The 24,152-nt window shown below is 55.6% G+C and overlaps 1 protein-coding gene across 1 annotated transcript in view; it reads left to right on the top strand.

Moving 5' to 3' along the window:
* Positions 1–15,491, top strand: part of PREX1 (phosphatidylinositol-3,4,5-trisphosphate dependent Rac exchange factor 1) — a 176,695-nt gene extending 161,204 nt beyond the window's left edge. The window contains 10 exon segments of the mRNA XM_047744760.1: positions 1,742–1,775; positions 2,876–3,096; positions 5,786–5,885; positions 7,456–7,599; positions 7,696–7,810; positions 9,736–9,802; positions 10,833–11,005; positions 12,527–12,629; positions 12,883–12,950; positions 13,818–15,491. Coding sequence (XP_047600716.1) covers positions 1,742–1,775; positions 2,876–3,096; positions 5,786–5,885; positions 7,456–7,599; positions 7,696–7,810; positions 9,736–9,802; positions 10,833–11,005; positions 12,527–12,629; positions 12,883–12,950; positions 13,818–13,860 — 1,068 coding nt within the window. The 3' untranslated portion in view covers positions 13,861–15,491.
* Positions 15,492–24,152: the final 8,661 nt, after the last annotated feature.

Below are 24,152 nucleotides of genomic sequence, written 5' to 3'. Positions count from 1 at the left end.
CTGGGACTGCTGATCCTGGGTGCCTGGGGCTTCCTTGCGGGCAGGAGGCTGAGAAGGCTGAACTGGTTTTTCCTTCTCTGGCTCCGAAATGATGGGTTTAATTCAATTCCTTTTATTTGTTATTAAGGTCATAAGCTGGGGGCCCACAGGTAGGTTTGGATAATGTAGCATTAAATGTGAATCCACTGCCAGTATTTATAATCCAAGAAGTCACATAAAAATCTAGATTTCTAGGGGTGCCTGGGTGACTTAGTCAGTTAAGCATCTGGCTCTTGGCTTCGGCTCAGGTCGTGATCTCAGGGTCATGAGATTGAGTCCTGCATAGGGCTCCCTGCTGCACAGAGCCTGCTTGGGATTCTCTCTCTCCCCGCTCCCAACCACTCACATGCTCTCTCTCTTTCTCAAAAAAAAAAAAAAAAAAAAATGTAGCTTTCTGACTGCTCTCGAACAGTCAGAAGATCTGGCAGGTAATAGGCCTGAAGTCCCACATTCACATTCAGCTAGAGAGGGGGGCCGAGGGTGCCGTCCGGATCCCCCCACTCCCCGGTCCTCCCTGTCACCTGCTGTGTGCCTCAGACTTCTGACGTGACCTCTCGGGTCCTTGGTGGTGTTTGAGTCTGGGCCTCCTGGGTTGGAGAAACCCCAGGCCAGCAGGATGTGTGCTAGGCCTCACTGCCGCCCGCCCCAGGAAGAGCAGCCTCTGAGTTGGAAGTCTGCGTTGGCCCCGAGCTGTCCCATTTTCCAAACTACAGTCAGTTGAGAGCACGGATTCTGCAGCCGGATCGCCGAGTCTCCGCTCTCCCACGCCCTCTCCACCTGCTTGATTTCGGCAGGTTCTTTGATCTCTCTCTGCCTCCGCGCCTTCACGTGTAAAATGGGCTCATCGCACCGCCTCGCTCCCATGTTCCACGACGGTGTGGCACATGGGAAGCCGTCAGGAAGTGGGTGCCCCGCGGTAGTAACAGTGGCTGTTACTCCCACGCCAGCCTGCGCTTCGGGTCTCTCCAGGATAGCAAGGCTCCAAGAGGCTGACTCCGAAGGCCTGAGTTTCTTTGTGAGCCCCTTCTGGGCCCAAGAGCCTCTTTCTGCAGGAAAGAGAGGATGTGAGGCCCATCTCTGGAAGGTCTGGGCTTTGTCCACGGCTGTGCCAGGCCGTGGCTGCGTAGGATGTGTACAAGGACCCGAGGACACGCCTGTGCATATGTCCACGTGCGAGTGTGCACCCACGCGAGTGTGCGCCCATGCCTGGGCTCTGGCCCACAAGTCGGAGGGGCCGGATTCAGTCTCTTTTTGGTGGGCACATGGAAACAGATGTGGCTAGCACTTGGGGTTCCGTTGCCTGGACGTCTGGGGTTCCTAGAATTCATCCGGTATTCAATGGAAGCTTCCTTAGCACAGCAGGTGTGTGCTGGGGGAAGGAGGCGCTTTGCTGTGGGGGGTTCCGAGCGCCTGGGCCATGGGGAGCGCCCAGCTACATGGTACCTTTTTTTTTTTTTTTAAAGATTCTATTTATTTATTAGAGACAGAGAGAGACCACAGCTGGGGAGGAGGGGCAGAGAGAGAAGCAGACTCTCCACTGAGCAGGGAGCTTGACATGGGGCTGGTTCCCAGGACCCCAAGATCATGACCTGAGCTGAAGGCTGATGCTCAACCGACTGAGCCACCCAGGAGTTCCTGCATTGCACCTTCTGCTGACTCCTCTCAGCCTGTCTTTTCTCTGCCTTCTCCTTCCAGATGGAAGAACCAGCTGCTCCTGGCCTTGCTGAAATGCACAGGTGAGGCCTTTGATGGGGCAGTATCTGTGATTGGCACATACCAGCGTGTCCAGGAGAGGCTGTCCTGGCCGGGGCTTTCTTGATTGCAGTCCAGGGAGACCTCTTCTGCCGGCCAAGGTCAACTTTCCCATGGTCATTGGGGCCCGCATGGGGAAGGTAACATCACGACCTCTGGACCCTCTAAGAACCGTTTAGACCTCATTTCTTCCTCTTGTCTCCAGGGACAAGTCTCAGGGCCCTGGCGCCAGGAGCCCTGGCTCTTGCCATCTCCTGGGCCTGGGTGGATCTTGATGGAGGCTCAGGATAGAGGGTGATGAGGAGGGAGGCTCCTTGCCTGTGGTGTCTTCAGCTCCAACCTGGGACTCCCTGCCCAGCAGACAGGGGGAAGAAGAAAGGGCGGATGGTGGGCTGGAGGAGGGGAGGGGGGTTGGAGGTGTTCTCTGTCCCTCCCGTCTTTCCTTAGCCAGGGGGCAGCTAAAACAGGATCTAGTTCAAAATCAGACGCTGAAAACCAGTTGGCAGAAGCCAGTATCAAAAGTAATCTTTCCCAGAAGATTGGGACCGTGTACAATGGATTGATTGAAATTGGCCAGTTCTGCAAACCACGTCTAGAGCAGGGCTGGGGAAGTTGGTGGGGTGTGGGGGGTGGCAGGGGGCAGGAAGGATGAAGGTCGACTTCTCAGAAACAGAGAAAATGGTAGAGTGCATGGAGCTTGGCAGACATGCTTGGTGTCCTTGTCATCCCCCATCAAGGCCAAGAAATCCCGTAACACATGGAGAAACAGCTGAGGGGAAGGGTTTTTGGGAAAGCCTTAGGAGAATGAAAAAGTTTTTGTTGTTGTTTTTTGAATAGGCAGATGGATCATTGAGAGAATTAAGTCTGTTGGCAAATTGGCTTGTTTTCAGAGAATTGGATTTTGTGAACTTGGCTTTGGTTGGCTGGGCTTAATTAACTTCTGGCCAGCCGGCCCCCAAGGGTCTGGTGGGAGGTTGGTTTTGGGGGCCCTGGGCTTTAGGGTCTCCGGGCTTTGGGACGGGGGAGCCCGCGGCTGGCACCAGAGCACCCAGCCCAGCAGGGCCTGTCCCCGGCCTCTCTCCAGACACCGAGCTGCAGCTGCGGCGGGACGCCGTCTTCTGCCAGGCCCTGGTGGCCGCAGTGTGCACCTTCTCCGAGCAGCTGCTGGCGGCCCTCAGCTTCCGCTACAACAACAACGGCGAGTATGAGGACAGCAGCCGGGATGCCAGCCGCAAGTGGCTGGAGCAGGTGGCGGCCACCGGCGTCCTTCTGCACTGCCAGTCCCTGCTGTCGCCAGCTGCCGTGGTGAGTGAGGTGGCCAGGAGGCGCCTCCCCGGGACAGGGTACGGGATGGCCTGTGGTTGCTCGCTTAGGCTCACACACACCTCGTCATTCAGTCAGCATTTATTGAGCACTGACTGTATGCCATCATTACAGGCACGGGGATCCCATGGTGAACAGACCAGTGTGCTTGTAGTCAGGAATCTTCTATCCGTGTGTGTGTGTGTGTGTGTGTGTGTAGGGGGAGGGACAGGTGTAAATAAGGAAAATCGATGGTATAGACCAGTGGTTCTCTGCCAGGGCAGTTTTGTCTCTGAGGAGACACGTCTTGATGTCTGGATGTATTTGAGATGGTCACAGCTGAGGGCAGAGGTGGATGCTGCTGGTGGTCGGTGTATGAGGTTGAGGTTGCTGCTAACATACTACAGGGTCCAGGGTGCCCTTCCCCAACAGATCATTCTCTGGCCCCAAATGTCAACAGCGCCCCTTTTGAGGAACCCTCATATATAGTGAGGAAGGTTAAGGAGGGAAGCAGGTGGGAGTGTCTAAAGTGGCAGCCATTGAAAGTTTTGATAAGGTGGCCAACGAAGCCCTCACTGAGAAGTTGACATCTGACTGAAGAACCGAAGCAAGGGAGGGAGGGAGCCATGAGAATATTGGGGAAGAACCTTCCAGGCAGAAAGCACAGCAGGTGCAAAGGCCCTGAGGCAGGAGCCTGCATGTGTGAGAAACAAGGTGCCCCATGTGGCTGGAGCAGAGTGAACCAGGGGAGGGTGGGGGAAGTGAGTCCTAATAAGAATTCTCTGCCTCACATTGTGCAGGGTCTTGCAGGCTGTGGTAGGGGCGTTGGCTGTTACTCTGTGTGGTGGTAAGCCCTGGGACGGTTTGGAGTAGAGGAGGGAACAGGGTCTGACTTCTCCACTGAACCAGTCACCCGTGTTGCTGGGTGGGGATGAGACTACTGAAGAGCAAGAGGGCGCTGGGAGGTTGGAGAGCAGACTTCGGCAGTAATCAGGCAAATAGCATCTCATTTAATCCTCGCAGTAGCCCTGAGATGGTCCTTTCCAGCCCACATTTTAAGGATGAGAACCCTGAGGCCCTGGGACTCAGGTTGGAACCCTGGGAGTCTGACTCTCCCTGGGTAACCCCTGGGTGCCCTGCTTTCTCTGCATGTCCTCTTTTATCTCTGACTGCCCTGTCCATCCACTCTCAGGGCTCAGAATCGGGTGGGTTCCTCTGTCAGCCCCAGGGAGGCAGAGCCAAGGCCTCAGCTGTTGGGGGCACTGGTGCCCAGAGCTGACGTCCCCCAGAAGTGCAGCACACAGTGGACCTTGCTCTGTGCTCTTTGTTCGTCCATATCCACCCCGTGTGCCTGTTGCCGGAGCTCCCCCCACCTCTGCAGCTCCGAGCCTCCTAGACATTGTCCCAGGCCAAGCTGGAAGCCCCAGGCTGCTGGCCAGATGGGGAAGTGTGGCCGTGGCGCGCCCTCTGCTGGCCAGTGTTGACTGTGGATGTCTGCCAGGTGGGAGATCTGCGCTCATTTGGTTTCTGGGAAAGACCGCTGGAACACCCCGCTCTCACTGTGCTCTTCCCAGATAAGGACGTGGGGCCTGGTGCATCATTTCATCAGCCGCCACGGTGTGCCAGGCTTTGAGCTGGGAGCTGTGGGTCTGAAGCTCACTTTCTAGCAGGGGTTGGGAGTGGGGAGAAGAAGCGGCCTGAGCACAGGGGATAGGGGAAGGAGTGGGGATGGAAAGAAGGGGAGTTCTGCAGAAGATGGAATGGGGTTGAGTTTCTCCGGGTTCAGTGGTCAGAGCCCACTTCTCTGAGGAGGGGACATTTGAACTAAAACCTGGGTAGCACACAGCTGGTGTGGTGAATGGTCTGAGGAAGAGTGTGCTGGGCAGAGGGAACAGCATGTGCAAAGGCTCTGAGCAGAGGCCAGTGTGGCCAGAGGCTAGCAGGCTGGGGGGATTTGGGGGATCAGGTTAGCCACGTCTGTAGGGCTTGGGACTGTTCTAGAAACGGGAAGGACTCAGAGGCTTTGAGGCAGGTGGGAGATAGAGTTCAAATTAAGTTTTTGGAAGATAACTTTTAGAAGATAACTTTTGGAAGATACAGGGGAACCTAGGCCTGGTAAACACTCAGCTTCCCTGCTCTCCCTGCATCTCCAGGGTTGTCCCTGTCTGCCCTTTGCTCAGGGCAAGGGTGGCAGAAGGAGACCCGCAGAGAGGCAGGTGTGGTCCTTATAGTTGGGGAGCTGAGGAGGATGGGGGAAGTGGGTGGGTCAGGGGAAGGTTTTGGTGGCTGGGCCAGCAGGACCTGGTGATGGTCTGTACAAGGTGAGGGGACGGAGATGCTGAGGAGTCCTTAAAGGTTTATGTCTTGGGCACCTGGGCCAGTGCTGGTGCGCTTTGCTGGTGGAGGTGGGTGAGAGGGGAAATGGGGACTTTTGTTGGGTGTTTTAGGTTTGAAATGGCTAAGAAGGGTCAGTGCACATTGGAACAGAGATGGGTTCTGACCTTGGGAGGCACAACATGATCCAGGAGCAAATGTGATTTCACATCCAGCCTTGGACAGCCCAGCACAGGACCTTGTGCCTGCTAGGCCCACAGCCTGGTGTGTTACCTGGGGTCGAATCACAGCATCTTTAAGTGAAATCCCTGAGTAGGGATGGCATCTGAGACTCTTCCACCTTGTCTCCCTCCTGCAGAAGGAGGAACGGACCATGCTGGAGGACATCTGGGTGACCCTGTCAGAGCTGGACAATGTCACCTTTTCCTTTAAGCAGCTGGATGAGAACTACGTGGCCAGTGAGTGACTCTTACCTCCCCGAGCATGAGAGGTGGTGTTCTGGGATGGAGGGGACTTGCTTTGGGGCCACCCTGCCACGAGGGTGTCCAAGGTTAAATTGGGATCTAGCGCTTTCAGACTTCTTGCTCCCAACATGAGTCTCAAGGCTGAACCTTGGAGCAAGTATGGAAAAGAGGGATTCTTTTTGTATAAACCCAGCCATCTCCAACAACTCTTAGAAGGCAATAAGAGCCAATACCCAATTCTTACTAAAATTCTATGAGAAGCCCTTCTTTGGAGTGAAGACTTGAGAAGACTTCCTAAGGATTTATACCATAATTTTCTTCCTTTCCCCCTCCCTCCCCTCCCACCTACTCTTTCACCTATCCAACCCCCCATCCATCTATCCATCCATTCCTCCATCCGTCCATCCATCCTGTCTACTTATCTATTCATCCATCCATCCATCCATCCATCTGTTCATCTCATCTACTTCTCCATCTATCCATCCGTCTATCTGTCTATCCACCCATCCATCCATCCATCCACCCACCTGTCCACCAGTCCATCTGTTTGCCTGTCCGCCCATCCGTCCGTCCGTCCATCCATCCATCCATCCCATCTACCTATCCATCCACCCACTTGTCCATCAGTCCATCTGTCTGTCCATCCATCCATCCATCCCATCCACCTGTCCATCTATCTGTCAGTCTGTCCATCCATCCATCCATCCATCCATCCATCCATCCCATCTACCTATCCATCCACCCACCTGTCCACTAGTCCATCCGTCCGTCCATCCATCCATCCATCCATCCATTCGTCCGACCGTCCTTGCATCCATCCATCCCATCTACTTATCCATCCATCCATCCATCCATGAACCAATGTCTACCTCCTTACGGGTAATATCATCCGTTCAGAAGGCACGGACTAGAGTCTAGAGGGACAACAGGTGTGTTCTCGGGTACCAGCTGGACCCAGCCGGCAGCGGCTGCCTGGCTGTAGACAGATTTGGGCTCCGGGGCACTGGTTAGTGGTTTTTGCTGTGGGTGTAGGGCGGGGCGTGCGTGTCGCAATTCTGCCACCCCTGCCGCAGGCTCTCCCTTACGGCTGTAAATAAGCCGCGGGTCCTATTCGAGGCCAGATTTTGCCAGGTAGAGGCCCTGGGCTACCAGGTGAGGGGTACAAGGAACGTGGCGATGCTCTGAAGCCACGACTGCCCAGTGGGGCAGAATCGGCGCCGGGTCCAAGAACGAAGTAGTGGAAACTAGGACCTACGGAAGGAGGTGAAAAGTCAGAGGCTGCCCTGAGTGCGGGAGGACGGGGCTGTCCGAGGCTAGCCCTGGCGGGCGGGAGGACAGGGGTGGCTGACCAGTGCTCTGGGGTGGGTGGACAGGGAAGTCCTGGGATGCCTCTCTGAAGGTAGGAGGGGATTCTGAGGCTACTCCTTTGAGGGGGTGAGAACAGGGAGGCTCCGGGACGCCATCTGGGGGTCAGAAGGTAGGGAGAAGCTGCCCGGGTAACGGGGGGCAGGGCTCCCTTCTGGCCTAGGTGGTGAGCCCCCCGCCCTGCCGTGTCCTCCCGCAGACACCAGCGTCGTCTACCACGTTGAGGGCAGTCGGCAGGCGCTGAAGGTCGTCTTCTACCTCGACAGCTACCACTTCTCCAAGCTGCCCTCCCGCCTGGAGGGCGGAGCCAGCCTGAGGCTGCACACCGTGCTCTTCACCAGAGGTGAGCTGGGGGGTGCCCAGTGGGGCCCACCGGGATGGCCAAGGCCTCTGAGCACACTGGGACCCAACACCTGCCTTCTCCCTTCTTCCCTCACAGCGCTGGAGAATGTGGAGGGCCCGCCTCCTCCAGGCAGCCAGGCTGCGGAAGATTTGCAGCAGGAGATCAACGCCCAGTCTCTGGAGAAGGTTCAGCAGTATTACCGCAAACTCAGGTAGCTGCCTGGGCTACGTGTTGGGGATGGGAGTGTGGACACGGCCATGGCAGGGTGGACGTTAGCATGTGTGGGAGTGGCCTTTCCTTAAGCACCTGCTCTGTGCCAGCCCCTCTGTGTACATGGCCTCTTCACATCCTTCCAGTGGTCGCAGGAGGCCATTCTGACCCACTTGACAGATGAGAAAACTGAGGCCCCCAGGGCATACCCAGCTGGCCCAGGGTCCCACAGGGAGACGGTGGCTGAGCTGAGCTTTGAACTGGCTCTGTTTGGCTTCAAAGCAGATTTTTCTAATCGAGAGGAGCTGCCTGTTTGGTTCAGTGTTGAGGAGGGACCTGGGGCAGGGGCCCTGGGATTCTTGATCCTGGGGGGTAGGGGAGGAACGGGGGGTGGTTCCCAGGGCCTTGGCCCTGCTCAGAAGAGGACTTCCAGAGAGAAGTGGAGAGTAGGGACCACCTCTGCCAGAAGGAAGCTTCAGGCCCAGGAAGGCAGCTCCCACTCCCCGCCCTCAGCCCAGCTCCTTCCTACCCCTGCCCCACCTTCTTGCCCCGTGCAGAAGGGAGGCTGTGACTCAGATCAGGGTTTTGGGGTGTGTAAGGGCTTTACTGTTTGGGGGCCTGGCTTTACCATTTGGAAATGGGAGAATGGTGCCTTCATTAGTTTGGAAAATATTCATTATTTGGAAAATATCCAAATATTTTGGATATTTTGGAAAATATCCAGCTGTATTTTTAAAACTGGTGTCTCCCTGAATTGATCAATGCCATCAATCCGTCCTGTGCCCTTTGTGGAATGTTTTGATTTTTTTTTAAAGATTTTATTTATTTACGGCAGAGAGATAGTGAAAGAGGGAACACAGCAGGGGAAAGCAGTAGGCAGAGGGAGAAGCAGATATCCCGCTGAGCAAGGAGCCCGATATGGAACTCGATCCCAGGACGCTGGGATCATGACCTGAGCTGAAGGCAGATGCTTAACGACTGAGCCACCCAGGCGCCCCAATTGTGGAATATTTTAAATGTTGCCTCTGAGAGCGTTCCCTCATCCATCCTTCTTTATACAGCACACGCTAAATGAGAGCTTTTGTGGGCCAGGCTCTGTTCTGGATGCTTGCCCCGGAGTCAGCAGTGGCCAAGCAGAGCCTCTCTTTCGTGGGATGCAGATCCAGAGTGGCAGTTGCCCTGCTTTGTCAATAAAGTTTTATTAGCACTGAGCCATGTTTGCTTGCATATGTACCGATAGCAGCAGCTGAGAGCATCTTGATAGAGACTGTCTGGTCCATTAAATATTTACTGTTCTACCCTTTACAGAAAAAATTGAGCTGAGCCCTATTTTCAGAGGAGGGGAATGAGCAATAAGCCAGTAGACAAAGAGCACTGTAACGTGTCCAGTGGTGACAAGTGCTCAGAGGAAAGATCCACTAGGACAAGGGGACAGACAGTGGGGAGGTTGGGTGCTGATTCTGATGACAGGCAGGGAGAGGTGGCATTTGAGGAGTGCCTGGAGGGTAACCCAGGAGTCCCCTTGTCCTCCCCTTCCCCCCTCCTACTGTTGGAGGACTAGGGACCCTCACACTGTTGGAGGCCTAGAGGACGCCTCCCCTCTTCCACTGTTGGAGGACTAAGGGACCCCCTCACCCCTCCTGCTGTTGGAGGACTAGGGACCCCCACACTGTTGGAGGCCTAGAGGACGCCTCCCCTCTTCCACTGTTGGAGGACTAAGGGACCCCCTCACCCCTCCTGCTGTTGGAGGACTAGGGGACCCCCTCCCCCAAACTGTTGGAGGACCAGGGGACCCCCTTCCCCCTGCCGCTGTTGGGGGACTAGGGGCTGTGGACAGGGAGAGCAGTGCGAGGCGCCCTCAGGGAGAATCGCTGGAGGAGCAGAGGGCACCGGCCACCACACCCTCACCCCGTCTTTCTCTTCCAGGGCATTTTACCTGGAACGGTCCAACCTGCCCACGGACGCCAGCACTACGGCGGTGAAGATAGACCAGGTGTGCCCCACCTTCCCTCACCCCGCTCGCCGCAGAGCTGGGGCAGAGCTGGTGGATGTCGGGGTCCAGATGCAGCCAGTGGGGCCCGGGGTCCCTCCCCAGCCAGAATCCTGGCAGAGAATCCCCTGAGGCCTGTGAAGTCCCTCCTCCAGGAATATCCCTCCTGGGAGAACCCCTTCTCCGTCAGGAATTCTAGCTTCTTCCCCACCGGCTTTGGAATTCCTGCCATGGTTTCCCCCCAGCCAGTGCCCACGCACCTGAGCCTTCCCACTCCCCACCATTCATCCAAGCCTACCTCCGAAGCAGCAGTCTACGCCAGATGTGGCCACAATGCTTTTTGTTTGATCGGGATTTGTTGCCAACATTTGAAAATCAAAAGGTTTCCAATGAAATGGGGGCTTCTCGCTTTATTGGAGAAGCGGAGGGATCCGGCTGTTCTGGGCCCTCGTCCCCATGTGGCACAGGTGGCTTTCCAGGCGTGTGTGCTCCAGGCCTTCCACCCTTTCCCAGGCTCAGGCAGGTCTCGAATTTGACGGTGCTCTGGGGGTACTGGCCTCGGGACTAGAGGCTGGGGCTCCCAGAGAAGCGGTGGGCACAGCCTCTGAAAGTTTGTAGTCTCCCTGGCAGAATCCTCAGATGACAAAGAATTGGCCGGCCACCATGTAATGCCTGCACAGGGGATTGAGGAAAGCTGAAGGCCCGGGTTGGGGGTGGGTATAAGGTGGGTGGTTCTTCCCGGGAAAGTCCTGTTTGGAGAGGACAGGAGGGGACACCTCTCTCAGGCTTCGCTGGGTGCACTCTGGGCAGGTGGAAGGTTAGGTCTGAGATGCGGCATAAACACTGGATACCAGCTTGCGGGCCAGTGGGGAGCCACAGATGGTCCTTGGGCGGAGGTCATGGAAGGTTGACTGGGCTGTAGCCCCGGGAGAGGTGAGCCAGGAGGACAGCTACAACAACTCTGCTGGATGGGGGAGGAAGGCTGGGTGGGGGCCTCCGCCGAATGTCCGGTGTGTGCGCTCCCCCCTTGCAGCTGATACGCCCCATCAACGCCCTGGACGAGCTCTGCCGCCTCATGAAGTCCTTCGTCCACCCCAAGCCTGGTGCCAGCGGGAGCTTGGGCGCCGGCCTCATCCCCATCTCCTCTGAGCTCTGCTACCGCCTGGGCGCTTGCCAGATCGCCATGTGTGGCACGGGCATGCAGAGGTGAGCTGCTGTGACATTGGGCCAGGACGGGGCTGGACAGGCTCCTGGGAGCTTTGGGGCCCAGGACAGGGAGGCAGGAGTCTGGGTTTGAATCCTGGTTCTGGCACTGCCGACTAAGCCCAGTCGTGGCCTTGGCCCTCCCTCGGCCTCCATTTGGGAAGTGGGACTGTGGGAGTAGGGGGTCCCATGAGGCCTGTGGAACTGCCTGGCTCCCTGACTCTGGGGTTGATGTCAGTGAGAGTCTGTGCGGTATGATTCTGCTTGACTCTCTGGTCAGCATGAGCTCACTCCTCTCCACTGGGGCAGGACTCCACTGGGGCCTCTGTGTCCCACTGGACACCCTCCCACTCTCTGCCCTTTGTCCCCGCTGCTGATCCCCTGGTGGAGGGTCAGCCTTCTCCGACTGGCCTTTCCTGACTTCCTGACTCAGCACCACACCCTCTCCGCACCCCACCCAGCCGCCCTACTCGTTTCCTTGGCAGCCGCCCGGCCACCCCACAAAGGAAGCACTTGGCTCATGTGTTCATTTATTCCCAGTAACTCCCCCCCACCAGTGTCGGCCAGCTCTGTGAGCCTAGGGACTCGCTCTCTTTCTCTGCCCTACCCTGGCATTGAACAGAAACTTAGCACACAGTAGGTGCTCAATAAATGCTTGTTGAGAATGCTTACTGTGCACGAGGCACTGTTGTTTAGGGATTGACTCATCTCTTCATAGCAAGCCAGTCAGTGTGTGTGGGCTTTTCCAGGCGCTTCCGTGCAGGGCCATTTTGGCCCCCCAGGGGACCCTGGGCAATGTCTGGAGGTATTTCTGATGGTTGCAATGAGGAGAGGAGGGTCCTGTTGGCATCTAGTGGTCAGAGGGCAGAGACGCTGCTAGAACATCCTACCAAACACAGGACAGGCCCCCACCCTTCCCCCACCCCAGTCAGTAGTGCTCTAGGAATGGTCTACCCCTGTCTCATGGTCAAGGAGACCAAGGCTGCTGACATCCCAAGGGTCACAGAGTCATTCTGTGGCTGAGACTTGAAACCAAGAGGTCTGGCTGCAGAGCCCATGTTCTAGAATTGTTAGAACAGATGGGAGGGTTGACTGGATGGGTCCGTGTCAAGCCTTGCCAGCAAGCTAGCAGGCATTAGGGTGGTCACTTCATTTATTCCTTCAGCAAAAATACTTACCCAGCACCTCTCCCGAGCTGTCCCACTGGGAATATCAGAACAAAACAGGCGAAGGAAAGCTCCTGCCGCGTGGTGCTGACGTATCAGGGGGTGCCCAGAGTAAAGCAGTAAAATGCCTACTGTGTGCAGGGTGCTGGCTGCTGGGAGGAAGGACGGGCAGGTGTGGGGTGTAGACAAGAGGGAAAGGGGTGGTGCGGGGGGCTCTGAGAGAGAAGCCGGGGAGGGGGCAGCACATCCAGCATTTACCCGGGGGCAGGAGAGGCCGTTCTTGGGGCCTAGGGTGGCGGGAGAGGGCAGGGCATGAGGCCCCCCAGCAGCAATGGTCCCTCCTGCCCTGCCCCCGCAGGAGCACCTTGAGTGTCTCCCTGGAGCAGGCGGCCATCTTGGCTCGGAGCCACGGGTTGCTGCCCAAATGCATCATGCAGGCCACGGACATCATGCGGAAGCAGGTGAGGCAGCCCCCCTTCCGGGGACTCTCCGGGGCCTTGTGGGTTGGGGGCACAGGGGGTTCTGAGCGCCATGTGGGTGGTCTGGGTGGTCACCAGTCCCAGACTTGCACCTTCTCCTGATCTGCTGGGGTCCCGGGTTTCAGCTTCTGGGGCCTCTGGTTACTCCCTGTGCCCCCACCCACCTGCACCTACATGTTTGCCCTTGAACTCCGTGTAGAAGCAGGTTCTGGGTCTCATGGTTCTTTCTCCCCAGGGCCCCAGGGTGGAGATTCTGGCCAAAAACCTCCGGGTCAAGGATCAGATGCCCCAGGGTGCACCGCGGTGAGTGGCTCTTCTCCCCCAGAGCCCCGCAAAAGGCCAGGACCTGGGCTTGGTATGAAAGTCCCGGCCTCACGCCGGGCAGCCCCTGTGGTGTTCCTGTGGGGCTTCACCTCTCATTTATGGGGCCCACTGTGGGGAGTGACAAGTACCACTCCAGACACCGTTCTTACTTCTTTACCAAACAACCCTGTGAGCCTTCTCTCCAGGTGGCTGGTGGGGACACTGAAGCACAGAGAGGTTAAGTATTTTGTCCCAGGTCATACAGCTAGTAGATGGCAGAGCTGGGATCCTGGCAGACTGTGGAGCCCAGGGGCCGAGCTCCCGACCACTGGGCTGCCTTGCTTCTCTGTTCTGCCCCTGTCCCCGCGGCAGCCTCCTAGCTGGTCTCCCTGCCATCCTTCTCCTGAGAGCAGAGCTGCCAAGTCTCTCCTGAGAACCATGAGTGGCTCTGTCTTCCTTGCAGAAGAAGCTCAGTACCTTACCACTGTAGATATTAGGGAAACTGGGGCTGTCCGTGGGGTGCTGGAGAGGTCCCCAAGATCTCTGTTAAGTGAAAAAACTCCAGGGGCTGAGCACTGGGTCTGGCCTGCCTTTAAGTGTGGAAGACTGCAGCCCCCTGTCGTGTACCCATGCCCCCTCCCCCATGTATCTGAACGCCCAAACATGCTCGTGCAGGTGTGTCTGTGTTTGCAAACCCAGCTCCAGGCTGGAGCGGGCCAGACCACCGGGGGAAGGCGTGCGCAGCCTGGATGCATTTCACGTACATCTTCTTATACTTTTTTGGGTTTTGTTTTCTGGACGGGGATTATATGTTCAAAACAACGGCCTGCCCGGCTGTGCCTCATCCTCTTCCCTTCTGTCCGTCAGGCTCTACCGCCTCTGCCAGCCGCCGGTGGATGGAGACCTCTGAACGGGCTGATACAGCTGCCTGGTGCTCGGCTGCGCCCTCTGGAGCCGGGGCTTCAGAAGGCCCAGGGGGCCGCGCTGCCCTCCAGAGCTGGCCGAGGCTTCTTCCTGCTCTGGGACCCGCCAGCCTTCTCCATCCCCTCCTGTGAGGACAAGCGGTGCCCCCACTCTTGGAGGAGGCGGTTGACTGGCTCTGGGCTGGCCCATTCCCCGTGCTTCTGCCAGAAGCCTGAGGGGTGCTGGGGACCCACAGAGCTAGCTGATGGGTGCGGCCAGGACCTGGGCTCCTACCCACAAGTCCCCGAGACACAGGGGAGAAGTCATGGGCGCTGGAGCTGGAGGCCTGCGGACCCAGCTGCCTCAGGATGGCTCAACCTGCACTTTTGAAACCCCTGGTTTCCTTCTAAGTCCACATTCCAGGCGACACACGTGTCTCCTCCTCCTCTCACCTTAGCTTCCCATTCACCCCTAACCCTGTACTAACCCGCTTGGTGGACTCGGGAAAGCCAGGCCTCTGCCGGGAAAGACCGAGGGACAGGGCACAGCCCCTGGCACCAAGAGGAAACTCGAAAGCCACACCAGCTTCCCACATGACCGCCATGGAACTCGAGCCATCATCCCCGGGTGCGAGATTTGCTCCGACTTTATTTATATGGCGTGAAATCTCTGGTTTATTTTGGGGTTTTTATGTTGTTGGTGTTGTTGAGATTTTTTTTTCCCCCCACTCCGGGTTGTGTGATTATATATTTGACATTTTAAATTTCAAAGAAAGGTATATTGTCTAACAGGGGACCAACATAAGGTAGTGTTGACGACTTCCCATTTCTACTAAAAAAGAGAGAAAAACTAAATTATTGAAAATACAAAAAATGTATTTCATCTTTTTTTAATATTAGGGTCTTACAGTATCACTTATAGGTATTGACTACGATTCCTTTTCCCACCCACCTCCATTCCCCAGCAGTTGGTCAGTGTCCGCATGAATGACTTTGTTCTCTTTGGACTTCGGGCTGCAAGGATTGGAGCCTGGAGGGGGTTGAACCGCCCACCTGAGATGCTGTCCTGCACAGGTGTCTATCCTGCAGGGAGGAGGACCACTGGGAAACACGGGGTGGTGGCTTCTGTAACTTATTGTTTTGATGTTAGCCCAGTGCAGGGCATTTGGGACTTCTCAGCTGGCCAGAGAAACAAACAGGAAGCCAGCCTGGTCACCACCTGGGCATGGGGACCCACACTGGGATCTCCTTAGCAGTTTGTCCCCTCTAGCTTCTGTGTGCCAGCAGGGAAGCATCCTAGCTGAGGTAGCAGGGGAAAGGGGAGGGTTTCTACACTTGTCTGGTGGCTGAGGTCGGGAATGGGTTCCCCACTGCCCTGGAGGCTTGAAGCCCCACCAGCATCTTGGCCCCCTGGGCCTCCCTCTCTTGCCACTGTGGCCTAGGTTGCAAGAGATGGGCTTGTTGCTGGACACAGGTGACACGGATACAAACGAAGACTTGCTTTAGCCCACTGGTGGGAGATGGAGAGGAGCCCCCAAGAGCGAGGACCTTGTGCACTGGTTTACTTTAAAATGTACAGATATCATTAAATTCATGATAGATTTTTTTTTTTTAATTAAAAGTCCGTTTATAATACAAAGATCCTGATCTGTGGAGGGTTCCTTTGGGGGCTGCCCCCGGTGGGCCGGGGCGCCAGCGACACGGGTGCAGTGAGCGCCTCCTCTGAAGGCCGCAGGAGGACAGGGACGGTTCCCATCCATATTGCCCTAGTCCCTGAGCCAGCGATGCTCGCAGTGATGTCACCGCTCGGAACCTGCCTCTTCTTCCAAAATGGGGGCAGTATATGTGTCCTCCTGTAGGGGAAGATGGGTGAGGACTCCCTGAGGTCGCACCGTGGGCTCGTGGCTCTCGCGTGCGGGAAAAGAATGGTCTTTCTATTGCATTCTCCTTTGCACTCCTTTCTGAGCTCCCCTTTCACCGCAATGGTGGGACATGGGACTATTTTCCCAGGCATTCCTGGGCTGCTCCTGGGTGTCGTGCCAGGGGTCCCAGTCATACTTGTACCCAGGGGCCAGGGTAGGACAGAGCGATGCCACCGAACTACCCTCCGCTCCAGCCTGCAAGGCCCACCGGGGTCTGGGATGGGGCTGGAGAGGAGTTCCGCTCAGCACGTGGGCTGGTTCCCGGCCAATCAGAATGCAGGCTGCCGCAAGCGGGCCAATCAGAGTAGACGCGAGCGCAGACTCTGCGCATGCGCGCCTGGATCTGTCACCTGCCTGGGCCGGGGCCGCCTACCCAGCCAGAGAAATCTCATTCCCGGGGCGGGTTTGGAGCTGCAGCCCAGTCTTGCTGGGCTTGTTCTGGTCCTGCCTCTCTGCCTTCTTCCTACCTCCCCCCAACCTCCTTTTCTCTTCCCTCCTTCCTGTCTTTCCCTCTTCCCACGCTCTGGAAGAGGCTGACATGGATGAAACCCCCTGGGGGTGCCCTCCTCCTGAAGCCTGCCACCCCTGGGAACGCCCTGAGCCGTGAGGTCTCCACCCAGTCCGGCGTTTCAAACCAGCGCTTCTTTTAGTTTCTTCTTCTTCCAAGCTAACCTGCCCCAGAGCGCATTCTCTCAAGGGCCGCATTGGGTCCTTCCCAGAGAGATGCCCTCGTGCCTTTCAGCGACAGGTTTCAAAGCCTCCATCTTGTAATAGTTGGGAATGGGTCCTAGTGGGATCTGAGGCACAGTGACGGGCTGATTGTTCGGAATTATCTGCGCCCGTGTTTGGATCCAGGGAAGAACCCTCTGAGGGGAGGGCTGGGACCTCAGTCTCTATTTGGGGTCAACACGGGCGATCCGATGCCTTCTTCAGGCAGGCGCTTGTATTCTGCCTGTTCGATGCCCGAGGACCAGAACCGAGAAGAGCGAAATCTCAGGCAGTGATAGGGACAGCTTTGGTTTGGAGCAGAGAGGTAGGGTCTCTGTGGCCTTGAGCAAGTCACATCCCTTCTCAGATACAGAGCTTTGTCTGCAAACTGTGTGTGTGTGTGTGTGGGGGGTGTGTGGTGGGGGACAGGACCTGGTTTTGTCTCAGGAAGGCCTTTTTCTTTTCTTTCTTTCTCTCTTTTTTTTCTTTTAAGATTTTATTTATTTATTTGACAGAGAGAGAGAGAGAGATCACAAGTAGGCAGAGAGGCAGGCAGAGAGAGAGGAGAAAGCAGGCTCCCCGCTGAGCAGAGAGCCCGATGCGGGGCTCGATTCCAGGACCCCGGGATCATGACCTGAGCCGAAGGCAGAGGCTTTAACCCACTGAGCCACCCAGGTGCCCCAGAAAGGCCTTTTTCACTGTACAAAATGGAGCACCATGCACTGCCCAGAGCAAGGGGGCATTTTATGGGAGATCTCCAGCTGGTGGCCCGCGGGTTGAAACTTGGAAATAGATGTGGGTTTTGTTTTGGGGTTTTCATAATTTTGAATTAGACCCTTGAGAATCAGCAGATTTCATTTCCAAATTCTGATGTTTTGTTTCTTGTGAAAATTCAGAAGTTCTGGTCCCACTGGCCCACATTTCTGCCCGGCCATGTGTGGCGGTGGCTGAGGAGGGCCACTAACTTTGGGCAAGGTGCCAGCTCTCCCGTCCCCCGCAGCCCCACCTGGCCCAGCACACTCCTTTACCTGAACTTCTCGGCTCTGGGCTGGCCTTGCTCAGGCAAGCCTGGCCAGTGTCTGCCTCATAACTGTCCAGCTTCTCAGCTCTGGAGTCACCATGGTGATGTGGGCCGAGGAAGGACCAGGTGACCGGGGTGGGTGGGCCGGTCAATGGATCATCAAGGGGAGGGCAAAACCCTGTAGCTGACGAGTCTCTTGAACCTCCCAGCTGGCTTCCAGAATCCCTGTGAGCCTCAGTTTCTTCCAACTGTCAAATGGAATGGACTCTGAAATGGCCCCTTGGTGTGGATGGTGTCAGGGGCCACTCAGGGAGCCAAAGGTGGGATGGGCTGTGCTGGCCACTTTATGATTTTATCTAAATGTAAATGTCTGCATATTTCCCACGTTCCTTTCCCACCTTTTCTTTCTCAAGAACAGGAGCCATATCCCTTCTGCATGCTGTGTCCCCAGTGTCCAGCCCAGTGCTGGGCATCAGTGAACCACGGCTAAATAAGAGAAGGATCACGACTATCAGAGCCAGGATCCCATGCCACAGCTGCCTGCGGCCAAAGGTCGTGTCTCTAACCGTGTGCTCTGCGCCTGGCTTTGTTCTGGGGCCAGAATGGATTGTGGAGGGCTGTGAGGATTGGCCGGAGACCTTTGAAGTCGAATAACTTCAGCCTTCCTCCTGGATCTAGGTCTTCTGTGCTTGCTGAATGCCCTCTCCTGAGAGGTCACCACCTCTCTTGGAGCCTCAGTTTCCTTCTCTGAGAAACGGAGAGGTTTACCCACCTGTGTTGTTGGGAGACCAACGGTCTCCAGGGTTCCCAAATTTGACTTCCAGGGTATAAATGTGGTTCTCCATTCTTCCAGCAGGTGGCGCCAGAGACCAGGCAGTGACCGGAGGTATTGGTTACCTGGGCTCCTGTCCTGCCAGGTCCTGCCTACCAGCTTCCAGCACACAACGCCCGTTGCTGGGTGCCCACATTTGGGCCAGAGGTGGCCTGGAGGCATGCGCTGGGACTGTCTGCATGATGGGCACCGGCCCCTGCCCTTCTGGCCTGGGCTTGGCCTTATGTGGTGTGGATATTTTCTTTTTATTTTTCTATTTTTCATTATTTCTCTTCCTTTAAAAATTTTTTTAAATTTAATTTTTATTTATTTTTAAATTTTAATGAATTAAAGAATTTATTTTATTTTATTTTTTTACATTGTTCCTCTTTCTTATTTCTGTCACTTTCCCTTCCATTTCTTTCTTTCCTAGATTTTCTATTTTCTCTTTGTCCCAAAACATACCTGTGAGCTAGACTCTATATTCTTTCTTTTTTTTTTTTAAATTTTGTGCGTTTCCTCCTCCCTCTTCTTTCATCCCTTGCAATTAGATGTATGAGAAGGATGTGAAAGACCCTTGTACACTGTAAAATGAAATGCTCATGAGAGCTGTGGCTAGGAACCCGCCAATTACTAACAGGCACCCCACCCTGGCCTGGAACAAGGACCTTCCTGGAGGCTCTGACCACCAGGTGGTGCTGTGGGCCAGGTTGTCCTGGCTGAGACTACCAGAGCACCTGGGGAGGGGGGTGGTGTGGAGGGGAGCTCTTGCTGTAAATTTCTGGAGTTCGGGGCTTTGTGGGGAGGTGAGTCAGAAAGCCGAGCCCAAAGTGGCCCTCTCTGCGCACTTAGTAACGTCTCCTGGAGGGTCAGGAGAGAGCTGTAGGGCAGCAGAGCCCAAGACGTCCTTCTGTGTGCCTCAGTTTCCCTACCTATGATAAGAGTGGGTACAACTCAATTTCTCAAAAAGGACTTATCTTCTGACCAACCTGGCCTTCCTCAGACTTCTCTGAAGAGTTAATAGCAGCGTTCAGAATCTCTCACTTGTTTTGAGCTCTCAGTGTCTGTGGGGCACTGGGCTGGGCAGCTTAACAGCATCACTTGGCATGATCCTCTTACCAGCCCTTTAAGGAGGAGATGGGCTCAGATCATTTTCAGTGACTTACCCAGGGTCACACAGCTCAGAAATACTGGGTCCTGATGTAGTGCCAGGGCTGTGGTAGCAACATTACATTTAAAAAATGAGAAACACAGTGGCCAGTGGATTTCTTGGACGCTGCCCAGGTGTACCATGGGAGAATCTGACTTTGATCCCACAACCTGGCGGAAATGGGGACAGAGGAGCGGAAGGGTTGAGGAGGTCACCTGATTACGGAAAGTTCTGCAGGCTGTCATAGGAAAACAGAAGGGCACTTCGCTGCCTTCTTGCCATGGGTGCTGCCTCAGGGCCTTTGCACATGTTCCCATAGCCTGGAGCGAGTGCTCTTCCCTCCATTGGCCTCAGGCTTTGCTCCCTCATTTTACTCATGTCTGCTCAAATGTCACCTTCTCTTCCATTCTTTCCTATGACCTTCTCTCCTCTCACCCTGTTTCATTCTCCTGTGTGCCGTTTACTACCATGTAGCCGAAGTGATCATTGGTTCACCTCCTGCCTCTTGCACTACAGGTCAGTTCCACAAGGGCATGGATTCTTGTTTGTCTCACTTATTAGAGACTCACAGTTCATCAGAATGCGGTGGGAAAGGCCTTAACAACAGAGTAGCCTCCTGGGTCCCCGGCGGTGGGACCTGGGGGCTAAGGGGACAGGTAGAAGCCTAGAGACTTCAGGGCTGAGACCCACACTGGCTCTGGGCTGCCTCTGCCATGTGTCCAGATGACATGCATGTAGGCAAGGCAGAGGGCGAGGAAGCCCACTGGAGGCCTGGTGGGCCCAGAGGCGTAGGAAGGTGCTCACTGTGGGGTCAGGCTCACCACACACACTGACAGCAGTGCGCATCTTGAGCACCTACTGTGTGCCTGGGGCCATAGCAGGCGTGTTAGTACAGTACCCAGTCAGCATGCTGGAGGCGACCCTTATCTGCGGGTTGTAATGGCCAGAGTTTGTCCCAGTAGGTTCTTTGGATTTTGTGCAGGTGTTCAGCCAATACTAGTTGACTTTAGTGGACAGAATCAGGGAACGAGGGGTGCGGCACAAGGGCAGCATCCCCGCTGGTGAGGATTCTGATCACTAATCCTCCCCAGGTCTCATAGCACCTGTGAGAAGACACAGCTATTAGTCCCATTTTACAGATGAGAAAATGGGCGGTAAGTGGGATGTGACCTGCCTGAGGTCACGAAGCCTTGGGGCTGGGACTGAGCACATCAGACTCCAGCTCCCTGGGTGTTTGAACACCTCCGGGGGTGGGGGGCAGAACAGCCAGCGCTGAGGACGGTGCCCCATCCAGCCTGTGCAGTCTCCCCCGAACCCTGCCTCTCTGGCCCACTATCCTTCGGGATCACTAATCTCATTCTTTGGTCCCACCTCGGGGACTTTCCTGCTGTTTTCTGTGCCTAGAACCCTCTTGCTGGCTGCCTCTCCGTGGCTGGCTCCTTTCCGTTCATTATTCAGGTCTCAGTGGCAATGCCACCTCCTCCAGAGAGGCCTCCCAGATTGAGTAAAGATACCATCCCATGTTGACTCTCACAGAGCATGCTCTTTCCTTCTGCCAAAGATCCAGTCTTGGTTTAGCTCCCTTTTGCATCTCTTAACTCACATTTGTGGCCTCCTCCAAGTGGACTGTGGGTTTGCTGAGGCCAGGCCTGCCTTGCTCACAACTGTGTCCCGGTTCCTAGCGCAGTGACATAGTAGGTGCTCAGGCAGTTCTTGTTGACTGTGGTTGAGTGAGTCAGTGAAGGAGGGGCCGGAGCAGGGAGGATTTGGATCCGTGTGCAGCTGCCCCCATGAGATATTTATGCTACCTTCATCTTCCGGTTTAGAAAGCCCACGATTGAGTCTCCCTTCCTTCGCTGGGTGTGATAGTTCTGTCCTGACCCGCTTTGCTTGAAGCCCTCTGCTTCACCCAGGCCTAAGAGCCCTTGCGGAGGCCAGGACAGAGCTGAATGTCCCCACGAGTATGTTCTTCCATCAGGCTGGATCTGAGTCACTGGCTGCTGGGTCTGATTTGCAGCTGGGGCTGCAAAGCCACCCTACCCAGAATGTGTCCCCATCCGACACTCAGCACACAAGAGGTCTGCAGAAACCCACGTGTGACTCTGGGTCTGCTCAGCGACCCCTTGGGCCCACCTCGGGCCCTTGCTGGCATCACTTATCAGATGTTTACTGAGGGCCTACTGGATGCCAGGCCCTGTTCTAGGCCCAAAGTCACATCAGCGAAGTGTTCGTGGAGTGTATTTTCTGCTGGAAGAGGCGGACAAAACCCATAAACACACAGGTGTGGAATATGTCAGGTGTTAATGCCAGTAAGATCAGTCCAGCAGGTGAGAGGTCAGGGACAGATGTGCGAGCGACTTTAATAAATGGTCAGAGGAGGCCTCTTGGGGGCCGACCCTTGAATGGAGAACCAAGGAGAAGAGACTGCGGAGATAACAGATTCCACACAGCAGAAACCTCCAGTGCAAAGGCCCGGAGGTGGAAAGTCTCCTGGTGAGTCGGAGGAGGAGTGACAAGACCACTGCTGCTAGGGCAGTGGAGGTGGGGTGTGGGGGTGTGGGGGGTGTGGAAGGGTGTGACATCAGAGCGGACACGGGGCCAGGGCACATGGGTGACTGGCAGGCTTTGGAGTTCATGTCTGGAATCGGGAAGCCACTGGTGGGTTTGGAGAAAAAACCAGTTTTCTCATCTGTCAAACAGAGCAATTACAGCTCTAGGTCCCCCAGCCCTGCCCATTGGAGCACTTTCAAAAGGCAGCTGAGAGGACTCTGCAGAGCGAAAGTGGTATTGTACCATTTTATTTCTATAAGCTGTTGCATTTTTCCTATTGTGTTTTATGAAATGTGTAGTATTACCATGATGCACAATTATATTTCTGACTAGTCTGTGGACAGCCTTCTCTGATGAAGGCTGAAGCAGGGTGAGGGTTCTCCTGGAGACAAGGCACCTGACCAGTGGGGGAGTGGTGGGCACCCAGATTGCTGGGGCCGTGGGCCAGAGAAACCCTCCTGGAGTCAGGAGGGGGGAGGGGCGGTTACAACCCTGTGACACCAGAAGGCTGGAAAGGAGGTGGATCTGGCCTCCAGAGGTGAGGAGCATAGGAAACACTGTCCTCGGCACTTGGCGGGTGTCACCCTCATCCTCCCAGCAACTCCCAGGGCCACTATTCCCATGACCGGGACCAGCAAAGCTAGGCACGTGATGCATGTACCCCGAATCTCATGCCACTGAGGCTGGGGTCCACACTGGGGTCTGTCCCCACTGCCCACACCCTCCCTCCTGTCGGCTGACCGGGTGGCCCTGTGCTCAGCCCCGGGGATGAGTCATGAGGACATGGCTGCCTTCATGGGCACAGCACACAGTGCTCAGAAGGGCCCTATGAGGGGTGCCTGGGTGGCTCAGTGGGTTAAAGCCTCTGCCTTCGGCTCAGGTCATGATCTCAGGTCATGATCTCAGGGTCCTGGGATCGAGCCCCGAATCGGGCTCTCTGCTCAGCGGGGAGCCTGCTTCCTCCCTCTCTCTCTCTCTGCCTGCCTCTCTGCCTGCTTGTGATCTCTCCCTGTCAAATAAATAAATAAAATATTAAAAAAAAAAAAGAAGGGCCCTGTGATTAGCCCAAGGCTCTGATGTTGCTGTCGTGAATTTCTTTTGAAATAATTTTCTTTTTTTTTTAAGTAGGCTCACTGCCCACCACAGAGCTAATCATAGCCCGAAGCCAATCACAGCCCGAATTCATAACCCCGAGATCAGGACCTGAGCTGAGACCAAAAGTCAGATGCTCAACCGACTGAACCACCCCGGTGTTTCACAGTCTTGAAATTCTTAGTAATCTTCGAGCAAGGGCTCTGTATTTTTGTTTTGCTCTGGGCCCCAGACATGGTGAGGGTGGCCTTCATGAGGCTGTAAACTGATCCTGGGGTCCTGCCCTTTGCCTGGCATTGGTTGGACATTGACCCACTTCTGACCAGTGAGGTACAAGGGCCTTGGGCTGGTGGTTTCTGGAAAAATCTTTCTCTCTGAAATGAGAGGGCTCATGAGGAACATTTCTTTTCTCCCCATTCCCCTTCCTTCCTGCTTTGGATATCAGACACCTGGAATCTGTCCACATCTGCTGCTGCCACCCTGATCCAAACCATCATCTTTGCCTAGAATGTTCTGGTGTTCTCACTGGTCTCCCTGCGCTGAGCCTCACCTCTCTGCATGCAGCCTCTGGCTTTTCTGCCTTTCTGCCCAGAAGTTCTGAGAGCTTCAACAGAGGGGCCCAGTCCCCCAGGCCAGCCGTTTCCTGGGCAGGCCTTAACCAGCCTCCGCCCAGCAGCAGGGGAGGGCCCAGCTCTGTCCTCCTGCCGTCCTCCCCGCTGTTTCCCTTCCAGCACTTTCCATGCCTATGTCCCCAGTGCAGGGCTGTCCCAGCATCCCCACATGCAGCCGGTCCCTGGTGCCTGGGGTTCAGCCTCCAGATCTTTCCAGATCCTTCCTGCCCATTCACCTTCTCTCCATCAAAGCCTACACATCCTGTGTCCCCCTCCCTCTGTCTCTGCTCCCCGCTGAGGGACACGTGGCTCACAGTGCCATGGGGAGTAATGGGGAGACCTCCCTTAGTTCCCTAGTTCCCTATTTGTGCTTTGCCAGGACCTCCCTAGAGCTGGGGGCTTTTCAACACCATGATAATGAAGGGGGAACGCACT

The sequence above is a fragment of the Lutra lutra genome, chromosome 9 (genome assembly GCF_902655055.1).
Source record: "Lutra lutra chromosome 9, mLutLut1.2, whole genome shotgun sequence".
Lineage (NCBI taxonomy): Eukaryota > Metazoa > Chordata > Mammalia > Carnivora > Mustelidae > Lutra > Lutra lutra.
Note: the sequence above shows the minus strand (reverse complement) of the source record. Positions and strands in the feature narration are given on the sequence as shown.